Source organism: Amblyomma mixtum, chromosome 1, assembly GCF_055824585.1.
Source record: "Amblyomma mixtum isolate Tamu chromosome 1, ASM5582458v1, whole genome shotgun sequence".
Classification (NCBI taxonomy): domain Eukaryota; kingdom Metazoa; phylum Arthropoda; class Arachnida; order Ixodida; family Ixodidae; genus Amblyomma; species Amblyomma mixtum.
Window position 1 is genome coordinate 217,816,292 of NC_143012.1, and position 18,337 is coordinate 217,834,628.

Sequence of the window (18,337 nt, forward strand, 5' to 3'; positions counted from 1 at the left end):
CGTCCCCATTCCACACGCAGAAAAGCATGCAGCTTTGTTAGTAACTACTGCCTAATAGTAGCAAATAGTTAATTCTTAACTTTCAATCAGATGGGCCATCTCTACTGCATTTTCCATGCGAAGAGCGCCATTTTTACCAGCATTTGTGGCAAATACTTTCGACTTGTGTGCCGACATGCGAGCTTATGGCTACTTTTTTTTTTACTTGTCAAGCAAGAACGGCAGTTTTTTTTTCTGCAAAATAACTCTTTTATTACATTCGGGCAACATTTCCAGGATATTGTGCTTATGGGACTGTTTATATTCAGGTGAAATTTCTGACTGCATTATGAGCGTTATCATCATCATGGCTTCCATATATTGACATTAAATGCGCATGTGTAGCCCCAACTCCAAAAATAATGGCATTGACATACTCAAGGCCTTAAGCATTTACTGTCATTTCTTGTGGGCTGGTGGAACGGGTATAAAACAGCGGTGCCTTACGAGGCAGCAAGAAACCTTTAAAAGGCGCCTTGCCTTGGCCTGCTATTTTCTTCTCACAGCTACTGGTCCCTTAGCACATTTCCAGGATTACTGCACTATGCGCAATAAAACTGAGTAAAGCGAAAATAATTCAGAACATGCCAGTAGGTTGTAGTGTTCTCAGAATAGAAACCCGCTGCAAATGAAAACACGAATGTACGTAACTTCTAGAGAAGACAGAAAAAGGAACAACATTGCATGTTGCCTCCACCAAAATTCGATCTCCCAGTTAACAGGTGCCCCGTCGTTGCGTCGTCCAATTCGTCAGCATATACCGCTTTACTACTCATTTCCCGTCTAAACACTCCTGTTTCCAGCAATTTAACGACTGTGTCTTCGCCACTCCCCCGTAGTGGGTATGTGTCATCTTTTTTTAAACCAACCAAAATGCACGCGCGAAGTTGTGGACGGCAAAGCAAACGATAAATCAAGCCGTCCGCTTGCAGTGCAAACAAGTAACTATCTAGTTCTCACAACTTTCAAGGATTATTTATGGCAAACGGAGAACACTGACACTGTTGCAGTATGCTTCGTTGTATGCGGTTGTACAATAAGAGCGTCTGGTTTGTGCTGGAGTTCGACAGTGTTTTGTCCTGGTCTAAAAAAAAATATTTGTCAACGAGGATGGCCCACTCACAGATAACACGCAAAGAAAAAAAAAGGGGCTAAAGTTCGATATAGATTACTTCTCTTAAAACGAATTAATTTTCCGCAAACACTCGTCCTTTCTGGAGTTAATTAAAAGTTAAGGCTTAACTGTTCGTCCAGTAGTGAAGAAAGGTAACAGCTCATCCTTAAAAGCAGCCGACAAAACAAACAATTTCATGTGAAACTTGATCTCTCGGGTAATTTCGAGCCGTAAGGCTTTTGAGGGCACTCAACAGACATCTAAACGCGAAAGGAAAGAGAAACGAACTAACATGAATATACCTTATTTCTAGAATTTATGACATTCAAATTGGGAGTCGAACGCCCGTTTCCCTTGGCCCCACAGCAGATGCCACAGGAATTGAAAGCACTATATACAAACCCCATAAGTTGCTAAGGTATACCACTCTGATTCTCTCATCTTGTCCCAAAGTATTGCTATTTAGAGCGCAGCATGGGAATCTTGCGTCCGAGTGCTTTTCCAACAAGATGCGGTAAGCCTTAAACTCTGGGCACAGTTGTCTAAATCGCCTTTTTAGCCACAAAATAAGTATCGAACCGTCTGCACTTAATTCCCCATACTTCGCAAACACGGATCGCTATTTTTTCGTTGTGTCTTGCGCATCAGTTGGCCCTATTTGCAGTAACTGCCATATGCACATTACGAGCTGGTGTAAAAAGACTGCAGCTCACGTTTCACTACATTTTTTTAATACTGACGAGCAGTTGAGAAGGAAAATTGACTGTCTGTCGTCATCACTGTTGCGCTAAGCGTCTCCGACACTTGCACAGCATCACACAAGCTCGCAAGCTTACAGCAACAAAATAATTCCTTAAAGCTGACTCTTTCAACTCCACAGTAAACAGATATTAAATTGCGTCGCACATCTCTTAAATTCGTTTGATCCTTTTTATATCCAAAGGCATCCATCCGCTTAGGCATGGACAGAGGCTTCGGGTAATAATCTGCACTTTAAAAAAACTAGTCACCTTGCGGTAGAGGCCGTTCCACATGATTTTCTCTTGCTGAACCACTTTCTCAGCAGTTAGTGCCGCGAGTTTGCGGACGGCACTTGCACTTGCGAACTGTACATAGAGGGGGCCGGGCTTTGTCAAGCCGCAGTCATGCGGCTTTTTCCCGTCACCCCCTTTTCTCCTTGAGAGAGAAATAAAGACGATTTGATTTGATTTGATTTGTGGCAAGGAGCATTCAGGGAGAAGGCACTAATGCAGTACGGCATGATTTGTAGACAAACGTTCACGTCACTCTATCCCTTAGCCGTTTTCTTTATTTAGACAGAATGCATATATCAGAATGCTCTTCAGAGTAGCGCTTAACAAGGTAAATTTCAATTTATAGGTTACGTAATAAGCATGAACTTGTCCTCTCACCTGAGATTCCGTCATAGGTCCACCATTCTTCCCAGTTTCCTAGGACAGCTGTAAAGGAAAGCAGAATCATGCATGAGACACACAATCATTCTTGTAAAACAAATACGCAACATTTAATCCGACATTAAAGGTTGCATTATGGGTTTTCCCGCAACCGAATCATTGATGTGTGGTTTCTTGTAACATTATTTCTTTTTTTAACAGACCATGCACTTTGGCAACTTTTCCTCGGCTTCTGGTGCTGCCTTGAAAACGAGTCCTTCCTGAAAACAATTTACTTTGTGTTCTAAAACATACAGTACGTTCGGATGCGTGCCCCATTCTTTATGAATCAGCCATTTACGACACAGTCTAAGAACTGCCGCTGCAATAATTCTCCGCTGCGATGCAGCCCAATGCTTCGAGCTGTTGAAATGAGAATGCAGAGCATTACCAATTGGAATCAAAGCCATCCCCTGAAATTACCTGGCTATAGCATTGTTTGCCCCTAAATTAAGCAAAAAAAGAATCCCTGAATGGCATGTTCCCACATCGATCTCAATCACAAAACAGTGCTGAAATTTCACCCTGTACAAAACATGTGTACCTGTTCTACACTGCATGTGTGGTGAGCAACTCTGTTTGCACCAAAAATATCTAGATTCACATTGATTGATTGATTGATTGATTGATTGATTGATTGATTGATTGATTGATTGATTGATTGATTGATTGATTGATTGATTGATTTTCTATCCTTCTCTCTTCGTCTCTTGCCGCTTGTTTCGCTTACTTTTAAACTACTTCTCAATCCATTATTTATGACAATTTTCATACGTTTTTTAACTGAGTTCATTTCTCGCTACTTCATTTTAGGTTACCGAACTCGGCTTCGCCCACACTGAGACATATGCTCCGCATCAGGGCGTCTTTGCAGCAACGTTCTCTGGACCTTAACTTGAAAGCGTGCTTCTCCGCAGGTATTGCTTATTGCGGAGAAGCAAATTAGTGGAGCGAGAACGACTGCTTTGCGGACGCATTAACAACATATGAAATTATAAATAGTATCTTACAGTCTGGTGAATTTGCCTATATTTCCCTGATTACTGAGCAAAGGTTATTACTGAGCAAACCCTGCGTCATAAGCCCCGCCTTTCTTAGAATACATGTTCTCAGCCAGGTAAGCCAATCCAACTGCTGAGTTGCATCGTTTCAGATTAACGGTGTGGTAACTCTTGTTTTCAGACTGCTGCTGGGGCACATCAGAGTCAAGAAAAATTGATCACAATGCTGCTGCATTTGGCGTTGTTACGGAAAATGGAATTAAAAATGAATACATTTGGTTATTTCCTCTTTTTTTATTTTTTGCTGGATGTAGCTAAGACAGGAGCGAATTATTTTCTGGTTGAACCTCCAGTTTTCAACGGTTGACGTTTAACAGATGTCGATTATAAAACACAAATTACAGAGCCATTACTGCAGTTGACCAATTGCATGTTTCTTTTGCTTTTATTCATACCTGCGTGCTATCATAGCTATAATAAAAACTACCAAGACTGCCGACGCTAACAAGTGAAGCTTTATGCTACACCAAAGCCGTTTTTCATTACGAACGACATACATCGATACACTGTTTACTCTACAGTACTTGTACCCCAGGGGCCGTATTCTATAAGCTGTCTATTTTCCGTTGTCCATTTCGGGTCCACTCGATCTTCTGTCAGTGGTCGCTCAAATACACCCGCGGCTTTCAAGAGTCTAGGGCAGGCGACATGGCCATTGGGTGGTTGAAAGGCGGACCTCATGATTGACGAATGGCTAGTAGTCAGGTCCTGTCACCTGATGTTGACAGAGCGCTGTGATGCACCTCATCACCTCACCACTTTAACCAATGGTGAGATCCGGCCGCTAACCACCCAGTCGCCAGGCCGCTTGCCCCAGACGCTTGAAAGCCGTGAGTATATCTGGGTGACCAATGACAGAGGACCGAATGGGCATGAAATGGGCAATGAAAAATGGACACCTGATAGAATGCGGCCCCTGTTTGCTGTACGTTGCTATTTTAGGTGCCTTGGAGCCAAACGCAAGAACTTTTATTGCTCTCAGGTCTACAATAGCCGACCCAAAGGCATCATATACTTTGCAAGCAGTTTATGAGAATATATCAACAGGAAAATCGCTGTTTTACTTACAGCAGTAACGAAAATATTCCTTTCCGAGTATAATGGCGAAGCTCGTGAAACCAGTTCGACAAACAAATTTTGCTGTAAGTATTTGAAAAAAAAAAAAACACGTCAACCGCAGTTTGCTTACGCAAGAATATTAAATGTATAGAATATACAAAATATTGCATATATTACGGCTAGCTGAGAACTATTGATCAAAAGATACTGTGACACAGGAGGGAGCGAGTTTGATTCACACTCGCAATAAGTGCGGCCGCTCCCCCGAAGATGAGCGCTGATGATGAATACATGTATGTATAGATGAAGAAGAACGTCGCACGATGATGATGAATATGTACAGATGCGGACGAAGGCCGCGCACTGCGCTTACGATACTTCCAATCACCACGCCAATAAAAGTAAAAAAAAAAATGCGAGGCATTTAAGCAGGAAGTCGATGACGCTGCGGAATATTGCAATGACAGCTACATAGGACGCACGCGATCATTCCTGGCATCCTTCTTTATAAAGGGTATACATGTAGCTGTATTAATGTCTTAATAGTTGCACCTAAACTACTAACCCTGCTTGAGTGAACTGCGAGACATATAATTTCTTTTTTTTGGGTACGAAGCTTTGAATGCACACGCCATAGCGTCGTCTTACTGCTCCGCTTTCGCGTGAAACGACGTTGTTGAAAGGCTAAACACCTCAAGGGAAAGACAAAGTGTCCATGCAGACGCTCTCACGCCTTCCCTCATTTCTCTCCGCATTTCCATCAGGAAATAAAATACAGCGCTGACATCCCAAAAACTTTGTACGACAGCTCTGTGCCAGTTTTAAAAAAAAGGGTATCAAAAATATAAGCTACCCATCAAGGATTAAAAAAAAATGCTCCTGAACTTTAGCCAGATACTGTCTCTCACCTTAAAAAATCTCTTGAAACCACCGCGGATTAGCGGAGGCCAAGCAGTTCATATAATCGGGAGTGCAGCATTATTAGCGAACACAGAGAGCATGTCTGAGCGTCGCTTCAAAGCGTCCATATTAACGTGCTCTACCTGACCCACTTCCTTATTAGTATACCGCAAGTCAACATGACCTCACGTTCCACCTCATATGTCTACTGAGGCACTAAACACGACTTGTACTCCTCTAGTCCAAAGTATTCGAATGGGCTTTTTCTAAGCATGTAATTCATTATGCAGAACCCACCATTAACATTTCCAAGTCGGGAGAGAGGGGCAGCGGTAGCGGCGGGGGAGACCGTTCCAGCCGACAAGCATAGTCCGTGAAGCCTGACGTAATTCCTCTTTGTTCTGCTCCTGCCTTAGTCGGCTTTTGTGAATAGTCCGCATGCACATTCTACTTAGGTCAACATTCGTCGACCCCTCTATCTGCGGCAGATTACTGCTAAAGTTCCAGCAACTTTAATCATTAGTAAAGCTGCAAGTTCCGATCTCTCTCCCGATCTCGCCAACTGGCCTTGAACGAAGCAAAGAAAGCACCGACCAAACTTTTTTTCTAAACACTAACCCCGCGAAATTCTGAAGCTAGCTCACCAAAAAGTTTGCTTCGTGACCACTTTCCAAGGCGGACAAAGCGAGAGCACAGTCTCTGCACCCTAAAGTACAGTGTTTCGCTAAAAACTGACGCAGAATCCGTCGCTACTATTTCCGCGCGAGAGGCTTATCCCCGACTTTCCGCCCACAGTACGCCACACGCAGTAAACACGAACGACAGTATGCGGTGTTGCTAGCTCGCAACAGCGAACAGCTCAGACTGTTCAGCGCAATGCACAAAGCAAGAGAGAATTGTTTCCAACTCGGTCTGAAACATAAGCGCCTGCGCGCGCTTCCGGGACGAGTTTTCCCGGAAGTGCGCGAACCCACACCGGAAGTACACGAGCGCCAGACAGTGCCGCACGCGGTCGCCCTTCCGATCCCACTAAAGCCAGTGGCTTAGAAAAAAAGCCCGCTGAGGAAGACGCATGAATGCAGGGAGGGAAAGCGACACAGACAGAATGAGAGAGAGAGTGAGAAAGACAGAGAGGGGAAGAGGTTCAGCCAAACGCTCCGGAAAAACGCGCGTGCGCTGGGAACTTCGCGAGTTTCCGCTCTGGAGTGCGCTCACGTCGTCAACGAGGCTATTCGAGACGGATCGGATCACTTTACGACGCTGACGCGGCTCGCATAGCGCTCGTTAACGGAGGCCCGAACAAGCTTGGCTCCTCGGACCGAATCACTGTCCGCGCGCGAACTGCGCGCTGACGTCATGACGCTAGCTACGGAGCGGCGACTCTCCGGGTCCTAGAGCACCCGAGGTCTTCCTCACTTTCACCCTCTGGCTGAGCGTTGCTTTGGTGCACGGAGCTGGTGGAGAGGAGGATGCGAGAGGATGAGATATCGTTGGCCGTAACGAGGAGTGAGTGTTTCGCGCCGCCTTCGAGGCAGCCTTTCCTCGGTAGCTACTTCAACACGAAGCGGCGGTGACTGTCCCTCCCTTTCCCCAGGTCTCTGTCGTTGGTCAGTATGTCCAGCCTGTCTTGTTTGTGTGACGTCCGTTTCTCTGGCAAGTGGGTTACCGAGTGACACTGGGAACTGAGATGCTATTCGCGCAAGCTAATGATCTCTTTGTAAGCATTTTGCAATATCTATGTCGTATACTAAAATACACAATAAATATCATGTAAGCACTTTTAGTTCAATGTACTATGTTTAATTGGAAACAACTGAGTCTGAACTCTTACGAGTGGTCTTGAAACCTGTATACTTAAAAATGTCATTTGCACACGACGTTTGCGTTTGGTTACTTAACACACATGGTTGTGAATTACCCGACGACAACTTTTATTTTTATTATAAACCTATCTATAAGCCTACATAAATAGAATGATCAAAATGTTATTGTAATAAAAATTTAATAATACATGCGTGTAGTCCAGGTATCGGTTGTCTGAAGGCCACCATATGTTTGGTCGTGTATTTTTCGTACTACTATAAACTTAGTACCGTCGAATGCAGCGTCAGTGACCTCGAGTGATTCTATATCGGTTGTGTTAAACTACGAAAATATGCGTTCTGGTTAGAAACCAGGGTGTCTTTGTACTTATCAACTATTTTTCTCTAGCTGGTCTTGCATTTCCCGGAGTTCTCATGTGTGTAAATTCCACAAAGGCTTCTTATATCACGTCTATGTTTAGAACCTGTTTGTGGGCATGCCCTTCATTCCAACGGCTTTCTTTCCAGCATTTATCTCTTTTTGATGCCCGAATACTCGCTATTTTGGCTTTGTTCGGCAGCCGAGCTGATTTGATTCTGCGGTGGCTGCATTTTGATGAATGTAAAATGCAAAAACTCTGGGTTGAAATTTCCTCAAAGTTAAAGAACTCCCGAGTGGTCGAAATCAATTCAGAGCTCTAAACTGTACTGCGTGTTATCTCCCCCTGAGTCACATTAGGACGCAAAAATAAACAAATGAATAAACAAGTCATGCCCCTCGGAATACGTGTTGCCACTCACGGAAGAGTCGGCTACTCCCGTGCGCATGGATATCTCGGGCGTTTGCAAGCAAAAGTCGCTGCTCTGTTCATGGCGTTGTGTACAAAAACATTTCTGCTCCATAAGTGAAGAAAAGCGTTCATACAGAAATATGCAAGACATTCTAATGCATAAAGATTTCCCATTAAGAAAGTACCGCGCAGCTTGATTCGCCTTGTGAACATATACTAAGGGAGGCGCTTCGGCATAAACCCACTACACTTAGAGTGTTCGCACTACTTTGCTCTTTTGGTCTTTACAACCAAGGCGGCCCTAAGAGTTTCGGCTGCGGTAAGGCTCAAGAACCCCGACACATAGTGCCAGACAGAACACTAGTTGTTGCGCACACTATAGCGTTAATGTATCTCTCATCTAACGCATGTCCTAAACGTTTAAGCAAGACAAATCCCCATGCCCGAGACAACGATAGTGTGTGTTTGCTCTTAGCTACAATTCTGAAAACAAATTCATATATTCGGAAAGTACCTATAGAGTTTGCCTTACTATGCTCAGCGTCAATAATGCGTTCGGTTGTATGCATTTTTGCATATAACCACAAAAAGATAAAAATACCACCTGTCTAAAGCCTGCAGAAGAGAAAAAGGATATGCATTGGGCGTACCAAACATTAATATAAATTTACGATAATTTGTGGGTCGATTTATAGTACTGCTTTCCTCCTTGCCAGTTTATGCATGAGTGTTCTTATCCCCAGACAGGCTGCGGTTCGGGTAAAATGAAACTTCGATTAGACGTCCAGTGAACACAATTACGCGGCCCCAGAAAATCACAGCACTTTTCTTTGCCTCCAGGAAACACGCAAAAATGTGCTCCTTCAAGAACGAACAAAATAACTGAACATATTCCGAATCGGTCACTGCCTCCCTGCCTTTACTTTTTCAAGAAAAAGCGTATCGACATGTGCCGTCTACCATGTCTTCATGTATATATTTATACTTTTTAGCTGACATGTGGGGTGTGCTGGAGGACAATGTAGGAACCTAAAGAGCTGTTGCGGCTACGCTTTTAATCCTATGAAATCAATATTACAGTTTTTTTTCTCCTTTATACAAGCAATAAAAGTACTGACAACCCTAAAAAGATAAAAAAGAATCCACCACAAAGGCCGTTTTAGTATTTCTATCTTCCTTCGCTGATGCCAAGAACCAGCAATTTTCACGGTGGTTACAATTATAACACGCTCGAGTTGAGCGCATTAATCAGTCCGCTGGTTGCTTCGGGTACCTTACTGGTTATTTTCTTTCTTTTTTTATTGTCCAGCCAAGCTTGTGAGATCCGTGAGACGTAATATGCAGAGTGTGAGGAAACTTCGCTCTTATAAAGCGGCTCAGCGAATATCGCTTCTTGATCGCTGCGTCAAGAAATCTAATTACAGGAAGTGAGCGGAAACAATGTCTTATTTTTCTGTTCTTAACAAAGTTTGCACGTTTCTTGTCAAGTGTTTTCTAACAAGTTTGGCGCTGACAGGAATTTAAATGCTGCGGTTTTCTTGCCACGCGAACTCAATGACGGACTAATTCGTTGTCTGCTATTCTGATCTTATTGAAAAGCTGCACCTAGGGGATTTATAACTGCATTATTTTCCAGACATATCGTAGAATAAAACGCAATACGAAGCATAGCGTTTTTTGTTTCAAAACGTCTGCGTACAGACGCGTTGTCATACTGGACTAGAATTCTTACGCGTATTAACACTTCGATTTGCGAAACCAAGGAACTTTTGCAGATTAAAAGCGCATATGTCATTTATGTTTTCCGACAAACACATTTTGCTATTTCACTACGCATCGATCACTGTGAGAAAGGCTATAAAAAACATCTGGCACATCTCTTCAGAATAAAAAAAAGCTGCTGTTTCATTACTGGACGCTGAAAACATCAACGACCAATGTTGAATTTGCGGAACAAAGAAAGCCATCAAACTGACCATACTAAGTTTGCCATGTCCAACATCCTCGTACAAAAATTTTGAGAAGTACAAAATTGTAAGATACTCTGATGGAAATATCGAACGTAATGGTGATTTCTTCTCATATGTAGCAAAATCTTTGTTATACGAGGTCTGTTAGAAAAGTATCCGACCTTATTATTTTTTTTTTTGCGAAAACCTGATGGATATGAAACAAGCGCGCTTGCACCAGCAGACCTTGAACCGTCGCGCGCATGCGCGAATTTTTTCCTGCCTGCCGATAGCGTCAGTCGCTGGGAGGCAACGTTTGAGTGAGGTAATGCGCAGTGCTCTCGTCGGGTTTTTAGTGCAAGCAAAATGGCAGTGCGACAGGAGCAGCGCTAATGCATCAAATTTTGCCAGAAACGGGGCGACAGCCAAGTGGAAACCATTCGGAGTATTCAGACAGTTTTCGGTGACGATGCTTAGAGCAGCACACAAATTAAACAGTGGTACAATTGGTTTAAAGACGGCCGCACATCGGTGGAGAGCGAGCCACGCTCCGGTCGGCCATCAACATGCCGGAATGGCCAGGTCATTGCCGAAGCGAACGCTCTGGTGATGCGGGACCATCGTGTGACTATCCGAGAAATTGCGGAAGAGGTGGACATAAGTAGTTTTTCTGCACATTCCATTATCACCGAAGATTTGGCCATGAAGAGAGTTGCGGCGAAATTCGCACCGAAGCTGCTCACGGTGAACAAAAGCAGCTTCGTGTTGAAGTCTCACAGGACACGCTGGATTCCACAAACAGTGACCCCGACTTCATCAACACCATAATCACTGGTGACGAGTTTTGGGTGTACGGGTACGACCCGGGAACCAAATTCTAGTCGTCACAGTAGAAGCATTCCACGTCCCCAAGACAAAAGAAGGCCTGCCAAATGTTCAGCAACGTCAAAGTGATGCTGACTGCTTTCTTGGACTCTCGCTGTGTGGCACACCTCGAGTACGCACGCCCCAGGGTCAAACAATGACCAAAGAGTACAACAGGGATGTCCTCCGTCGCCTACGTGATGCTGGGCGGCGCAAGAGACCGGAGTTGCGGTCAACAGGAAATTGGCGCATCCATCACGACAATGCTCCTGAACATTCTTCGCACTTGATTCAGACTTTTTTGGCGAAAAACCAGACCCCTGTAGTTCAACAGGCTTCGTACTCTCTTGATATGGCCCCCTGCGACTTCTGGTTGTTTCCCAAAATCAAGAGGCCATTGAAAGGAGCGCGATTTCAGACAAGAGAGGACATTATGGCTGCAACGACAGCTGAGCTAAACTCTATTTCTAAAAGGCCTTTTTGGAATACTTCCAACAGTGGCAGCACATCTGGGAGAAGTGTGTGGAGTCCCAAGGAGACTACTTTGAAGGTAATTAGGTTTCCAACGCTCCAGTTATGCCATTTTTTTTTCTTCGGCCAAAGGTCGGATACTTTTCTAACAGACCTCGTAAACTGTTCCCATCAATCGCATCAAACAGTTAAGACTGGCATAAAAAGCAATAGGGAGCGCTTTTGAATAAAGCAAAAACGTTAACAAATAAAGAAAAACAAGACTGCCGTTTGGTGGAATGCGGGTATACTGATTGTTATAGTGAAATCATACATTATAAAAAAATGCATTCATAAAGAGTTTTCCGCTCAAAAATGGCTTTGTCGAGAATTGTTGGGTAGGTTACAGATTGTTTAAAGACGCATGTGAAAACGGGTTACTACAAAACCAAAAAGGACAACTGTTACTTCACAATTTACACGCACTGCAATCACCACACTTAATCCAAGTCCCCCGAGCAAGCGAAGGTACATCTTCTCTTCATTTATTTCGTTTCAAAAGGGCTAAATAAACGTGGCAAAACGGAGGGAAGGGGCAGGTCCCCAAACGCCCTTCCACTTAGCGCCACTCGGCCGCAAACCAAAAGTCGACACGTATGCCGGCGACGCACGTCACCAAGACAGATTCCCCAGCGAAGATGAGGGGGAAAGGAAGCGGGAAGGAAAGGGGATAACGAAAAACTAAAAGTTAAACGAACCAGATTTTCTGCCTCTCGGCGAGAAATTGGTGTGCAGCTATGCCTTCCACGAACGAGGCCAACTTCCTTTTGCCTCTTCCTCTTTCCCGTCTCTCTCTTCCTCTCCCAAGGAAACAAGCGCTTATTTGCTCCCGGGCTCGTTTAGAGCGTAAATAATTTGGCAGGCCCCGACCAATTAATTACCCTCGCTCGACGCACTGGCGCCATTGCGTGCGCCTAGCGTAGCGCGGAGGGAGGGAGGGAGGGAGAGAGGGAAGTTTCTCATTTCTGGCTTCTTCCTTTCTCCCCTTTTCGCGTCTCCAGCACACACTGCCGCCTTTTCGCAATGGACGTTATAATAAGATAAAATGGAGACTCGCTATATCGAAGGGGTTGAGACAACAGCTCGTCTGGAGAGAAGCAAAGAACAGGGTCTAGCAGAGGAAGGGAGAGGAAACGGTGGGGAAAAGGGGAAGCTTAGAGAAGAGAGCGGGGGAGATTGGGGAGGGGAGGGGGAGAAGGGAGGCTGCCAGAATCTGCGTGTGTGTGTGTGGACGGGAGCGGAAAGGAACCGGAGGAAGTCGGGGGCGCACGGCTTCCCCTCTTTCGGCCGGAAGTGGTGGCTCCTTACTTCCGCCTGAGCGCTTTTTACTTCCACCCGAGACAGGAGCCCGGCTGCGTCTAACTCCATCCGCGCCACATCGGAGCTTTGTCATAATTCTGGAAAACTGGTGACTCTGCGTCCTTTTAATATACTATTTTTTTCTATTAAACCGAGCGTTTCACTTTCCTGTCTTCTTTTCTTTTTGTTTTTTGTTTAAAGAGAGTCCTCGGGATGTCAAGCTCGCTTCTTCGGTTGCCAGAATTCACAAGGTTTTCGCGAAAGAGAGAGAGGGGAATTGAGAGAGAAAGAGGAAATAAGGCGCCCGACAAGAAAGGCGCTCAAGCGGCGACGCAAACACGACTCCGACCGGAAGTTTCGCTCAAGTCAGCCGTATACACAGACGCCAAGAATTCAACTAAGGAAAGGAGCCGCCCGGCTTGGCCAAGTCAGGGCAAACCAAAAAGCCTTCTCCCGACCTGCACTGCGCTGACTTGAACGCGACGATGCCAGTGCCACGTTCAACGGCGCACACCCCGTCAGCCAAGGGTTGGAAAGGAGAGGAGGAGGAGGTGGAGGGAGAGGAGAAGTCAAGTCGCTAGTGTCGGAGACTGCTGAGCGCTCGGGAGCGTATGGTGCGGGTATACAGTGCACGAATCCTCTCGCCCCACCGGCTTTCTTTGACGAAGACAACGCTTGACGGATGGGGGCGGCGATGATTCTTTGCGATTGAGAGAAGGGGGGGAGGGGGGGGGGGGGATACGAACGGTGGCGCCGGTTTTAAACCGAGCAGCGCGTCTTGTTGCCCACTTCTCGGCTCCTTCCTTCCGCATCTGTGCTTCCGATTGAGCGTGTTCTTTTGAGCTCCCTATTGGTCCTGAAACTGTAAGTCATGGAGCCGCTTGAACTTCTCAAAGGAAATCCCCGCATTTCTTTCTTTCTGCTTTTTCCTTGAAATGTGGGATATCGCGATATAGTGTAGCGGAGAGCAGACCTTCACTCTAGAGATAGATGCTTTGGTCGATGCTTACGTACGTTTCATACGGTGAGGAGTGGTCACTAGAAATCTCGCCTTTCCCTGCTCTTAAGAGGTCTAATGCGAAAGTTTTGGGAAAGACGATGTTACGTTTCACCATTTTTCTCGCAAGAAACGCGATAGAAAGCACACCTTCATTGTAGTTAATCCGCGCAAGCCTAAACTTCGCCGGCCTTTTGGTTTTCCTGGCAGCTAGGCTACGTTTGTGGTCGTCCCGTTTGCCCTTATTTGCTGCCTGCAGCTACCTTCTGAGACCAGTGGTACTCTATGCCGTAATCGAAGATTCAATAAACTTGAACTAAATCCTCCTTTCAGCCTCTTTTTCCTTTCATAAACTTGAAATATCCGACAATTTGGAAAAATGCAGGTAATTTCGATTCTTAAATTTCCTTGCATCTCCGGTAAAATTTTCTTTTAGGTAACTTTCGCCCCCGAAATTCGCAGCAAAAAAAAATTCACCCAATGGAACATAACTGCCTGATACCCGAGTATATAACGTGTCACTGCTTTTTCCAAGAGCTGAGGCTATAATAAATTGAGTAAGGATAATTAACAGTAATAACTTTGGTTTGTACGAAGGTTTGTGAGCGGGGCCATTCCCAATATGCAAGAAATTATGAAAATTTCAAAAATTTACAGCCATCGTCCCCCAAACGCGCATTTCGGCGCGTTAGCTGCGCGGTTACGAATGCCAAGAGGGACTTCAAATGGTTTCACAATGTGTTGAAATGTACGTGAAACTTTACATCGCATGTCATTCATCATCATCTTCATAGATCACATGACAATCGTCGCTGCTTATGCTCTCTCCCGTCCTATTCAAAGCCCCCGAGTACATGGGAAAATAGCGACTACAACCATGCTGACTACATAAAAGCACAGGTTTTATAAGTAGTCACGAAACAGCAATCTACGAACCAAAACCTCCTTTCTTTGCTGCCGTCCCTCCGACTGCAAAGTTTCGTATATTGGTCAAATCTCCTGTATTAGGAGTATAAAGCTTCAGAGAAAAGCACTTTCCCGCGATGATGTTGTGTGTTTTAAAAATTCATTTCAACGAGCATGGAAATCTAAAGAGTTTTCTTAAGACTTTCAGAGACCTTTCACTTTTACGCAAGGCAGTAAACAGAAGCATAATTTTTTAAGTCTTTATCTAAACCCGGATGACCGTTTCCTCTTCCCCAGAGTAAAAAATTGCATGCGTCATAAATGGTATACAAAACCAAGCTATCCGCGCGGAGGACAACCAACACGCAGCACTCGAAAATCAACGGAATGCTTTCCAAAATGGTTAACTGCGCATTATATCAAGGGGAGAATCTCGGCGGATTGTTATAATGAAAGAATTTATCGCAGCTTTTTTCTGCCAAATTCAAACCACCCGAACACTGTCGTACGAGCTCCTAAGTGATTTATTTATTTCTTCGTTTTGATAACTTTTCGTAACACGATTCCTATAAGTGTTTTGATCCTATCAGTACGCTTACATCCATCCATCTGTATCCATTACTAATTCGTGTAAGAAATTGTGGTTGTTAACTCTGGTTTTCACTTGAAGTTGAATCGGCCAGGTTCGTGCAGCAGGAACAAATAAAGTTTGTTTTCTAGTGTAAGCCTAGAGAGTTTTCGAAATGCGGCACAGCTGCTTGAGCACTTCACTAACGGAAGGAGCCGTCGAGGTCTCTTCGACAGGTCGCGTATAGCAGAACGTATCCAACGTATCCAACGTATCCAGCAGAACGTATAGGAGAACGTATCGTAGCTACACTCACGTAGGAGCACAGGAGCCCTCAGACGTTCTCGGTTGCCTAAGGACTAACGCAGACGTCTCCAGGCAACAGTGTTTGCCAATCCGACGCATTTTTTTTCTGGGCGTCCCGTTACGACACCTGCTGATCCCCTCCGCAGGTGTAATAAGCCGTGCGAACATATCCGTAACGAATGGGCCTCCGAGCTATGAGATATCCGGGCATATAACGTGATTTACGCAGGAGATTTAGGAGAGGAAACAAGAAAAGCTTCGTAGGTGCCGTCTTTGCTTCGTCGTCAATTGCTCCTCCTGCTCGAGATGTATACCTCTGTCGAGTTTGCCTGGTAAGGAACGTCCTTTTTGGCGGCAGTGTTTACCGTAGCCCAGTTCGCTTCATATGAAATAGTCAGGAGCGTTAGGCTTGTTTCCGACATACTGCTCTCGACAAAGTAAAGCCTCCAACGGAAACTCCTCGAATAGCTAGAGGTATTGAACAGTTCAAAGTTGCTCAGAACCTGCAAGAGGGTAGGGTGCCTTCGTAATAATATTTTCTGCAGAAATTCATTCCTTTGAGTTTACCAGGTGACAGCAATTGCTTAAAAATTCTCTGCACTTTAGGGTCTCAATGCCACTCTTGAGCTACGAGGAATCCCGTTATGAAGGGCTCCGGACACCTCGATCTGATCACCTGAGGTTTGCTGAAGTCATGACTGGGTGAAAAGCCTCGTCATGCTCAGCTGCAGGTCTCTGCAGGCGTGGAGCTACCACGGCATGTGTAAACGACGAATCTCAAGAATTCTTGACTGCGTCCAGGCCTTAATTACGCAATCTCAATTTCCCGTGGGAGAGAGAGAGACTATTTAACGAAATACAGAGAATTTAGCTGGCGTTAAAAAATCGCAGGCATGCTACTCTGCGTAGGAAGGGGAATTTGGGAGATAAAGACAGAAGGAGAGCAGTGTGGAAGAGGTAAAAAAAAAATGAAGATAAAATGCGGCCATGAAATGGGTACTATGGATGCAATGGCGAGTACTGATGTAACCTATGGAATGATGGAGTGCATAGTCCGACAAATGGGCTGACGAAGTTCACTGCATGAAGAATGCATGAAGATAACGTGCAAGTGAATTTAAAGCTTATCGAGATGTCCCGTGGTTATGCTAACGACTGATTTAGTACTGGGCATTTCTAAGCACCACTCCTTTACAACCGGCTGTTATCACTCGACAACAGATAAAATAGAAAGGAAACGGTACAAATGATAGCGAAAATGTAAGCAGGTATTGGTTGAGGGACGTCGAACAGCGAAGCAATACTTTGTTACTTGCGAAAAGCGGTCGCCACTAGTCGTAAGCGAACACAAACTCTCTCATTATTTGCCTTATATTAATTTATGCCTACCTAGAATTGAGTCCCTGTTTTCTCTACCATGTTTGTGTATGATTTGCTCAATATGTCGCCTATCTAAACAATCGACAAGTTATATACGTACGATGGGTTCCTTGCTCTCCTTGAGCGCCTGTTGCGCTTGTACTACCGCACGCTACTGCGTGTTGCCCAGGGCTGAAAGGAATGCGGCAGTTCCTGCACATGGCAACGCGCACATCGATCACTGTCCCGGCGTTAAGCAAAAGTAAATTAATCACGTTACCTAACCTTCCTATATTTTTCTTCGCCGAGTATTTCCCGGCAGACACTTGTGGACGGAACAAATGACAACTCGGTCGACAAAAAAAAAAAAAAAACGAAAAATGCCGAAAACCTAAATATAACAAAGCCTGCCGTGTACCGTTCGCTTTTGTCACCTTTTCCTGCAACTCGCATTCCTCTTGCCGTCGCTGTGAGCTCACACAATGATTGATTTCCGGCGGCGCTTCGGTCAGGGGAGGACCGCGGGTAAGACTCGCGTCGCTGTTCGCGCGGGACACCTCATGCACCGAGAGAGCCCCGGTGCTGGCAAAAAACCGTTTCGAGACTTCCGGCCCCTCTTCTCTGCCCTTACTTCGTCTCCCTCTCTCAACCATCCACCAACTTTCGCTCTCCGCAGCGACGCCGCGCAAAACAGAATCGGACAGTTCAGGCGCTCAGCAGAAGCGCGCATGTAAAGTAGAAAGATTGCTACCACTACCGCTGCCGGCGCTGTTGCTGCCACTGCGACTGACTTTCCCTGTGCCCGACAACAGTCGGAAACAATCGCGCGCGACCCTCCCCCTCCTTCCCCCCCTTTCCCAGTTGGCTACACAAACAGAGCTCGCTAGCTCACAGGGACCGAGCGCACCGGAGTAGTGGGCGAGCGCCGAGTCACGAACGAAATTTCTTTCGTTGCCCCCTAGGTTCGTCCTTGCCCCTATGTCGCGCTACGCCCGCGCGGCTCGTGTACGGTCCAAAGTATTTTCCCTCCTTCCTCCTCCTTCTCTTTCCTCTTTCCACTCCTCTTCTTTCTTTTCCCATCTTTTTTCTCCTTCCACTATCTTTCCTGCATTTCCCGACGAGTGTCGCGGAAGACTGGAAAGCAGCGTTTTTCAATCTTCCTTCGGGAGCTCCTTTCTCTCGAGCTGTGATGGATCGAGTCCGCGGAATATCGACTTCTTCTGTTTCCAGCAAAACAGAAACAATAAACAGGGACCCCCAAATAAACAAAAACAAAAAACGGGACCGACAATCCAGCCGTTCCTACTCCCTCCCTCTTCCGTCCTGGACAAAATTGTATCAGGGGCCACAAAGTCACAA

At 45.4% G+C, this 18,337-nt stretch overlaps 1 protein-coding gene across 1 annotated transcript in view; it reads right to left on the reverse strand.

The window, feature by feature from the left end:
- LOC149370903 (carbonic anhydrase-related protein 10-like) overlaps positions 1-18,337 on the reverse strand; it is a 183,110-nt gene that overhangs the window by 122,882 nt on the left and 41,891 nt on the right. The window contains exon 2 of the mRNA XM_089563499.1: positions 2,566-2,613. Within this exon, the coding sequence (XP_089419625.1) occupies positions 2,566-2,613 (48 nt within the window). The remainder of the gene's footprint in view (positions 1-2,565; positions 2,614-18,337) is intronic.